The sequence below is a fragment of the Mastomys coucha genome, unplaced genomic scaffold (assembly GCF_008632895.1).
Source record: "Mastomys coucha isolate ucsf_1 unplaced genomic scaffold, UCSF_Mcou_1 pScaffold12, whole genome shotgun sequence".
In the NCBI taxonomy this organism is placed as follows: domain Eukaryota; kingdom Metazoa; phylum Chordata; class Mammalia; order Rodentia; family Muridae; genus Mastomys; species Mastomys coucha.
Genome location: NW_022196894.1, coordinates 10,247,367 through 10,257,347, shown reverse-complemented (window position 1 = coordinate 10,257,347; position 9,981 = coordinate 10,247,367). Strand labels below are relative to the sequence as shown.

Sequence of the window (9,981 nt, the reverse complement as noted above, 5' to 3'; positions counted from 1 at the left end):
ATCAAAGGCAGTGAGGGCCAGTGTTCCATCACACTCCATCATCAAAGGCAGTGAGGGCCGGTGTTCCAGCAGTGCAGGAAGTCCATGGATGCTGCTGCTGACTATCTTGCTCAGCCTACTTCTTATAGAGCCCAGGACCAGCAGCCCAGGAGTGGCCCCATCCACAATGGGTAGGATCCGCCCCCATCAATCACTAGTTAAGAGAATACTTTACAGGTCTGCCTACAAACCTGATCTTATAGAAAATTTTTTAAATTTATGTTTCCTCCTCTCAGATGATTTTAGCTTGTGTCAAGTTGACGTAAAACTATCCAGCAAACCAGCTAAAAAAGTTAATTAAATGTAAGTAAAAAGGAGAACTCAACATTTTAAGGAATTCATTAAAACTCCCAACACAGGATTTTATAAGAAGTTTGTCAACATCAGTAAAGTAAATGCCTGCCTGCATACAGTACAGAATACTGCATACAGTACAGTATTCTGTACTGCATACACAGTAGACAGAATGTCACTTTTAGATATCTATCTTCATATTTCTCATGTGTTTGTTTCAAACTAGCTGTGCTATGGAGCTTCTCTGACAGTCAGTGTCTCTATCTGTGGTCACTGGAACATCTATTGCTCTAGGGGTTGTGAAGATTAAATACTGTCATGTGTGCCAGGTGACAAGGCAACAGGCCAGGCACTAAGACATGAGATTATTTTGTGAGAACAACTTCACTTGCCTACAGGGAAACAGGGTAGATTCCCAGTGTGTTTGCTCTCCCATTGGCTTTGACAAAGTGGTTGGAGTGAAAGAGGGCCTTAAGTCAGTTCTCTGACTAATCTGGGGAAGTTAGATGCCACTGGGCAGCCCTGATGCGTGCTGCTCCTAATAGGCATACGGATGCTGAAGGACTAGGCCAATTCATTTTGCTGATTCATCTGTCAGAGGCCTGGCTCCGAGCCAGACCTTGGCTTCTGGATTAAAGGCTCAGAGCTGCAAAGCTGCTGGACTTGATAGACTGCTGGTAAATGATTGTCATGTGAAGCCAGCAATGAGAAGCACTGTTACCTGTGTCCCCTGTTAAGTGACCCTGACTCCATTGTGCTCAGGTGTGCTCCCTGGCTGTTAGGGCACAGTGACTGGGAGCAGTGCGGTTGCTCCTGAGCACAGCAGCTTGCTGCCCTCTGGTCCTGTCATTGCCTCAGCTGCTCAGGAATGCTGAGCTGAGCCTGCTGTTCTCCTGGGGAATGCACATTCCACTCCACAGAGGAGTTCAACTTTTCAACCAAAGAGAGAATTTTAGGGAGACCAGAAATTCAGGGAGCCTTGGACCTTGGCGGCTGGGACACGCTCATGGTCTAATCTGTGGTTCCAGTGTTGACTTCCATCACACCACTTCTCTACAGAGTGGGCTCTGACTCAGAGCTTATCGTTGTGAGCTCATGTTTTTGATAACAATTCCTGCCATTTCTTCAGGAAATGTTATATAAAATGAAATTTCCCTAATTTCCTTGAGGTGTTTTTCCTCTTTAACTATGAAAAGTATAATTACCTTTTAGTAAAATTTTGTATGTCTCAAAGAATTTGAGTCTTTTCCTTTGTAAGAATACATATATACACATACACATATACATATACATATAATCTTTCTTTGGAATGGTACTCATATGATGTGAGTGGTGTACTTGTTAGTGCACTTTATGTGCATATGGGTACTCAGATATTGGAATGGAAACTGGACATCAACAAAGGGCATGTTTCTTCCACCTTTATGCCTTTGAGACAGCATCCCCTTGTGACCCTGAAACTCATTGATTTGGCTAAGATGGCTGCCTGGCCAGTGAACCTCAGGGATGTGTGTGTGTCTATGCCTGTGCCCAGTGCTGGGTGACAGGAGCACGCAAGCACCCATGGCTTTTTACACAGGCGCTGAGGATCCGGATGCAGATCCTTGTGCTTATACAACAGGCATTTTACTCATGGAGCACCTCTCCTCCCCTCTTATTTTAATATTTGGATTCTAAATATTTCAGGTGTGACATGAAACATACCATGGTGCTGAGAAGTATAGTCAAATCTGGTCCATTTTAAGATTGAAAAAGTGTCAACTCTTATACTGTGTGGCATCTGTCTCTTGAACTTTTCTTCCTTTTCCTTGGGATTATGGTTCCTGGTACATGGGAGTCTGTTTTATTTCCCTTCCAATACGCCAATTATCCTGGGACTCAATATGTAACATAGGCTGGCCTTAGGCTGTCATCCCTCTGTCTTGGCCCTCTGAATGTGTGGATTTCAAGCCTGTGTCACAAAGCCTGGCCCATTGTACAATTCTGGGGTACCCTGAGACTATGTGTTCATCTGCCTTCATACATCCCCTCATGTATTTATTATGAACTCAGCCAGGTCCGGATATACAAACTGTGACCATCATGGTGGTAGTGCAGCTACTTAGGTACCAAGACTGCCCCTGACAGCAGGGCTAGACTCTTAGCATCTCCCTACAAATGTTAGGATAACGTTTGGTGGACAAGGAAAGCACATGCCCAAACTGCATCCATTTTGATGGAGCCTTCTACCTAGGGCAGGCCTCCTGTCCATCCTTGCTCTTTACTGCCACTGTGTTCCATCCACTAACCTCAAGGAAGGAGCAGCATGCATTTGGAACACCAGCAACCAGACCAGAGCTGGCACAGAGCTCCATGGAAGAGCATTTGCCTTAGGTGCTCCAAGCCCTGGATTCTGTCCTCAGTGGTGCAAACCTAAAAACAAAAAATAAAAATACCTGACCTACCATGTGTTCTTGGCAGGGTTTAGCCAGATGTGCAATGTGGGGAATAGGGGCAGTCTTTAAAAGGTGAGGGTAAAGGCAAATGCTGAAAATTATGGAGTTCCTGAAACTGAGGCACAGAGCAACAGGAATGGCCTTGGCATTTGGGTAACCTGGTGTTAAGTGTTAGCAGAGTGACCTTTAGGTAGCCTCAAAGCTCTGTGACATGGACTTTTCATTGTGTATGGAGGTGGGGGGGGGGGGTTGGAGGTCAGAAGATAGTCTCAGGTTTTGGTCCTTGGCTTGGGTACCTTTCACCTTTGTTTGGGTAGGGTTTGTCATTGTCCTGGGACTTTGCCATGTAGGCTAGGATAGCTGGCCTTCAAGCTTCCTGGGATCTGCCTGCCTCTGAGATTGCTGGCACATGCCACTGTTCCTGGTTTGATTTTGTTTTTTGTTTGTTTTTGTAGCATGAGTTCAGATCTTCATGCTTGTAAAGCAATCACTTTACTGAATGAGCTTTTTCCCAGACTGTTGTTCCTCATCTTTAAAGACAATTCTTGTCTCATGGGCATATGTGGAACTTAAAACACAGTATCTGTGGAACATGGAACACAGATGTGTTGAGCTGTTTTGATGGTAACATACCAGTGTGCATGCAGCCTTGGCACCACTTGTTTTTTAATAGTGAGAGTTCACATTTGGTGCCTAATGGTTGCTGTCTTAGCATGAAAATGAAAGGTTTTCAGGTGGTCTTGCTAGCTGTAAATACCTACAGCGTCAGTGTTGTGTTTATGCCTTTGCAGTGCTTTCCAGTTTGCAAAGCTCCCACTTTAGGGGAGGCTGAGCAACAGTGACATGGCTCCATGTGAGGAGACAAAGCAGTTTCTGAGCTGGGGACTCCTTAGGACACCTTTCCTAATTGCTCTCTTCATTTTTTCTAAGGATTTTTTTTCTCTTCCTTGTAGCTGTTAATACCAGCAAGTACGCTGAAAGTTATCGGATCCAGACCTATGCTGAGTATGTGGGAAAGAAACAGGAAGGCAAGCAGGTCAAGAGGAAGTGGATGGAAGACAGTTGGAAAGAGGTGGACAGAAAGCGGCCCCATGTGCTGGGCCCCTGTTACCACACCAACAGGTGAGCACCTGGCTGGGTGGGCGCTTGAGCTATGCCAGCACTGGTCCTCTTGGTGCCTCCTTGATGAGTGTAAGTACCTGATTGTTGTGAGGAAAATACCTTTGCCCTAGTTTTTTGTATAATAGTATAAGTAACTGTGATTACCGTTCAATTTTTTTTTTTTGTTAGCGGTTTCTGCTGCTTCTTTTTTTCTTCTTTCTTCTTCTACAATCTTGCCCTGTAGCCCAGGTTGTCCTTGAATTCAGAGAGATCTTCAGTGCTAGAAATGTGGACTAGCTTATGAGTATGCCAGTTCCTTACATTTGTGAGGTTATATAGACCCCAGCTTTTCCCGTTAACTCTCCTGCAACACCATCAAGGTACACAGAGTGTATTCTATTCCCATTTTAAGAGTAGAGAAATGGAGGTTCAGTGAGCCGACCAGTAATATAGTGAGAGATCAGACTAGAGTTGCTTCCATTGACCTCTTGTCTTTTCCTTTCCCAGGTGCCAAGTACCTTCTGCCTCCTCCTAGACCCCAGGTAGATACTGCTGTGTGCCTGCGTTGTGTGTAGCACAGGCAGTAGAGCGTCCAAGGCCCCACATTTATTTCTAATACCACAAAATAAGTAGGCAGATAGATACATAGACAGAAGATTAATTTGGCTTATTTGGTTTACCTTTGAGAAAGGAGTTACATAGTGTTGTGTTTGCCTTTTCTTAAAAAATAATTGTTTCTGAGATTTGGTCTTATGTGCATTGACTTTTAAATTTTTTTATTGTTGATACTGTTCCTTGTGTGACTGTGTAGCATCTGTTTGGATTGGTGGACATTTGGATGGTTTCTAGTTTGAGGCTATTTGCTGTGATGCATGTGTGGAATGATACTGTCAGCATGTTTTCATTTCTCTTAAGTGAGTGGGCCTAGGGGCATGAACTTGGGGGTGTATGGCATCTGTCTGTTTGTTAAGCTTTAAGCTTTGTAGAGACATTTATAGCCCACCAGTAATGTGTGAATTCCATCACTTCACATACTTGCCAACATTTAAAGCTACAGTTTCTGTTTCTACTCCTCTAGACTGTGAGCTAGCATCATATTATGGTTCTAATTTGCACCTCTCTCGTGACCAATGCAGTGGCCTACGTTTTATTTTTGCATTGTTAGGACTCTAGTTGTAGCTCAAAGCCCTTGGCTGCCTTTTAAAATATACTTGTTGTCCATCAAGTATAAACCTCTAAAATAAAAAGGTTTATTTTAGAGGCTTATAAATTGTCACCCCCCTCCCCCACGTTGGCTGTTTCTGTTGATTTGTAGTTCTTCTACGCATTCTGGATCAGAAACATGCACTAAACACTTACAGCCTGTGATTGCTTTGGTCACTCAGTTCTACAGATACCTCTTACTGAGCAGATAGTGTACAATGGCGTGGTAGCTTGAATGCCAGTGCCCCTCATAAGCTCTGCCATTTGAGAGCTTGGACCCCATTTGGGGACTCGCTGAAGGAAGTGTGTTCCTTGGGAAGGTTTGGAGCTTTCAGAGACTTGTACCATGGAGCAGTTTGCTCTATGTTTCATGCTAGAGCTCTAAGATGTGCACTCTCAGCTTGCTGCCCCAGGAGTGAGCACCCAGAACTGTATCTACCTCGTATCTAGAAGGAGGCAGAAGGTACTTGGCACCTGGGGAAAGGAAGAAACAAGATGCTTATGGAGTAGCTTTGATCCTAGCCTCTCATTCTGTTCCTGGTCAGCTCACTGAACCTCCATTTCCTTACTCCTAAAATGGTCATAGATTTTGATCTCTCTGGATCCATAAACCTAAGTGAACACTTCTGTCAGTTGTCTTGCTCCTGGTTGTTATCACAGCAGAAAACTGACTGCTGCCACAATGATATGCTGCTTATGGCTTTTTTTTTTTTTAATGGTTAATAGATTTTTTTTCTCTTTTTTTCTTACCCTAAGGCAGTCATGATTTTGTTCCTGTTGTCTTCAGGAGGGTTTGTAGTTTGTGCTTTTCTATTTGGGTCATGATCCATTTCAAATGAATTTTGATTATCTCATGAAATGTTGAGGATCTTAAATGCCTTCTAAGAGCTCTTGTTTTAAAGGTTGCTCTCCACCGCTGCTGCTGCTGCTGCTGCTGCTGCTGCTGCTGCTGCTGCTGCTGCTGATGATGATGATGATGATGATGATGATGATGATTGTGGTGATGGTGATGGTGATGATGATGCTAGGAGAAGGCTGATGCTTCAGAAATGGGCCCTCTTTAGAGGGAGTAGGTCACTGGGAAAATAGCCTTCCAGGAGACTCTGGGACACTGTCTCTTCTGTCTGCTCTGGCCACCATGAGCTGAGCAGCCTTACTCTACCAATTGTCTCTGCTGTTTGTACTGTGCCACCTTGAATACAAAACCAGGGGTCAGGCAGCCAGTAGCTGAAACTCCTGATACCATGAGCCAAAGTTGATCTTTCTTCTTTTTAAATTGCTTTTCTTAGACATTTTGTTACAGTGGTGAGAATACTTCATCTGTGGAGGCTAAGGTCTAGTGTTTCCCATAGGGCTGCCTAGTTGTTGTTCTAATAATATTTGTTTAAGAAAAGTACAAAACAAAGGAGTGGGGTGACTGGGACACTTGCCTGTGCAGAAGAACCAAGTTCAGTTTCCAGCATCCACATGGTGCTCAAAACACCTGTACCTCCAGCTCCAGGGGCTCTGATGTTATCTTTTGGCCTTCATGGGCATTGTATGCACCTATAGGCAAGCAGATATACACACATATATGTAAATAAAAATTAAAATAGAACCCCCAAACAAAAGAGAAAAACCACTAAACTCTTCATAATTCAATGGATTAACCTTTGTGAAAAATAAACAGGCCTGCATGTGTCCAGTCTCTTCTAGTCTCCGCTGCATCTATGTCTTTTCTTATGCAGAATCAAAACTGCCGTGTTTTTACAGTTTCCTAACAAGTCTTGACCTCAGCTAACACCTAGGCTCTAATTTGTTTTTTTTTTTTTCAAACAGGGAGTTTGTCTTCCTTTGTTTCATCCTTTAAACAACTTACATTGATATTTTCATATTTTATAATTGGCTTCTAGATATTTTTCAGTTTTGTGTATATATATATATACACACACACACACATGTGAGGAGCCCCAGCAGCTTCTGAGCTGGGGACTCCTTAGGACACCTTTCCTAATTGCTCTCTTCATTTTTTCTAAGGATTTTTTTATATATATATGTAAAACTCTTTCATAATTGAGATTTTATTGGTTGAGGAGCAGAGTACACAGACATTCCAATTCTTAGCACATGTACCCAAACTCTGAAGAGTCACATTGTATTCACGTACACAAATGAAGAGCTACCTATTGCTTCTCTTTGAATTTAATCCAGTGATGTTCCAGCCTCAAACTTAACACGTGTCCTTAAGATCTCACATAACAGCCAAATGCTCATAATCCCCAGTTCCACAGACTCACAATTTTATGACAAATACAGAACACACTAAGAATATCCATTTTCCGCAGTACATTATCACAACTATTAGGAAAATGGACCAGAGATGTTACAGTCAGTTCTGACCAAGGAATAGTTTTCTTAGGAAATAGTTCTTCTAGAAACAGGAGACTAGATATAACTGAATATATTCCAGACTCGAATGCACAACTGAGATTCCAAATTGCCATTTAGTATGCTTTGTACTGTAGGATATAAAACTAGCCCCTCTACAGAATGTTATGGTGACCCCCGAGACAGTCACAGCCTCTCCTGATTCAGTATCCTATTTTCTGGTTGTACCAAAAAATAAACAACCAACAAATGATTTAACCTCTTAAAAACATCTACACTTAAAAAATGGGATGAGGTATGATTCTCTCACCTTGTAAAAATGTTTCTAGAGCTACTAAAAACTCACATTTACAAAATAGTTGATAAAAATATTCCTCTGGATTGTATGAGAAGGGAGGCAGGGACACTGACAGACGTGACAGATGCTTAGTCGGACTTGGCTTCTTTCTCTGCCTCGGAGGCTGGACTCTAGTCTTCTGTCTCTCCATCTTCTGCAGGCAGATCTGAAGTTTGCTGGTCAGCCACGTCAGCCTGTTTGCCCTCCGCTTCCCTCTTCCCTTTCGTTTGCACTCTTTGGTCTGAGTGGCCTTTTCGCCTTGGCAGGGGCAGACTTGGCTCACCTCCTTGGGGAGTGGCGCTTGGGCTCCACCTTCACATCTCCTTGGCACTACCTTCTTCCTCTGGGGCATTGTTGCAGCACGGGGTAGGAAACATGTGCAGTGCAGGATTTGACGGAGCAACACTCTGCAGTCTATATTTTTAACACTTTAATAATTTAATATTTAATTTTTATGTTTTTGATGCTATTATATATGGGATTATTTCCTACATTTGAATTTTCAAGTTGTTTTCTGCTTTTATATAGAAATATAATCCATGGTTATAGGCTGACCATACACTTTATTTATTCTGTTTTGTGTGTGTATACCATGTGCCTCTATCAATCATCTTAGATCAAAGACTTTCTAAAACAATCCCAATCGTTCTGTAAGTTTTTTTAAGATTTATTTTTATTTTTGATTTTCTCGACCTTTGTTTATTATGAATGAGATGTCAGTGCTTTAACAAAGAGGAAGTGGTCATAAAGGTGAAGCTCCCCCCCACCCCGCGTGGATATTCTTGGCCACAGTGAGGACTGTAAAAAGCACAAACCCGAGCTCTGGGAAACTGTTTGGGGAAGCCACTGAGAGCAGCTTGGAACCCTGGTCGCTTTGGAGCTCCACCCAAGGTGGAGTTGCCCGTAGACTCCCCCGCTGCCTGTTGTTCCCAGGCTCAGAATGTCAGGGTCACTGCAGCCTCTTCAGGCAGCCTGGCTTGTGTACCATACTGGTCGTCCTCCTGGCTGGTGGGAGCTTCACACCAGGAGAGGATGGGGTCTGGCCTTGTCACCGGTTGCATAGACAGAACCACACCTCCTTTCTGCTATGTCCCCTTCATCCTTTTCTTAGACCCTTTGTCCTGTGACTAACTCTTCTCCTTCTGTGCTCTATTGTTCTCCTGTGACTCCCATGTGTAGCTGACAGCTTCTCTCGCTTCTCTCCCTTTCCTCATGTTCCTACTGATCCCTGTCACTAGCACTGTCTTAGTTTGCTCTTGACTCTCCTCTTTAGTCACAGGGACTTGCTTTCTCCAGCAGCAGCTCCGTATGCTTTGGAGCCACTTGCTCTGAGGAACTGAGTTTGTGTCCTAACGTGTGTATAGAGAGTCTCTAGAAGTTCATCTATATTGATTCATCTTTGTGCCCCAGAGCAGCCTCTATGACCCAGTTCCATGTGAGGGCCAGGGTGTTCTCTTTATGTCCTGTAGGAGGCCCAGGGAAGGTCTCTCGAGCCACCAGTTCTTCCATGGCACCACAGCTTCCTTGGAAATCTGGCTCCAGATTTACTTTATTTTATTTTTAAAATATATTTTATGTGAATAAATGTTTTACTGCCATGTGTATCAATGCAGCACATGAGTGCCTGGTATCCATGGAGGATCGAAGATTACATAGGACCTCCTGGAACTTCAGTTTCTAATGGTTATAAGCTATTATATGGGTGCTGAGAACTAAATTCCAGCAAGTTCTTTTAACCATGGAACTGTCCATCTAGCCCAAGGGTTCTCCGCCTTTCTAGTACTCTGGCCCTTTAATGCAGTTCCTCATGTGATGACCCCAATTGTAAAGTTGTTTCACAGCTACTTTATAACTGTAATTTTGCTGCTATTATAAATTCTAATGTAAATATCTCTGGTTTCCAAGTGACCCAAAGGGGTTGTGAAGCACAAGTGGACACCCTCTGGATTTTAGCCCCTCTGGGTATATGCACATGAAGGCAGATGCCCCTGGAGACCAGAAGAGAATGGCTGTTCCTCTGAGCTGGAGTTACAGGCTGTGAGCCAGTGTGGGTACTAAGAACCAAACTCAGGTCCTCTCCAGCCCACAGCACCTGCTCTTAACTACCAAGTCTCCTCTCCAGCCCACAGCACCTGCTCTTAACTACCAAGTCTCCTCTCCAGCCCACAGCACCTGCCCTTAACTACCAAGTCTCCTCTCCAGCCC

At 43.6% G+C, this 9,981-nt stretch overlaps 1 protein-coding gene and 1 pseudogene across 6 annotated transcripts in view; one reads left to right on the top strand and one right to left on the bottom strand.

The window, feature by feature from the left end:
* The window catches only part of Parn (poly(A)-specific ribonuclease), a 138,439-nt gene that overhangs the window by 107,741 nt on the left and 20,717 nt on the right, over positions 1-9,981 (top strand). For 5 of the 6 annotated variants that reach the window (XM_031363092.1, XM_031363090.1, XM_031363089.1 and 2 more), the window contains exon 22: positions 3,722-3,890. In XM_031363092.1, the coding sequence (XP_031218952.1) occupies positions 3,722-3,890 (169 nt within the window). Of the gene's footprint in view, positions 1-3,721; positions 3,891-4,376; positions 8,977-9,981 lie in introns of those variants that run through there. The other variant, XM_031363093.1, reaches the window with a different exon arrangement.
* LOC116086201 lies at positions 7,866-8,837 on the bottom strand (annotated as a pseudogene).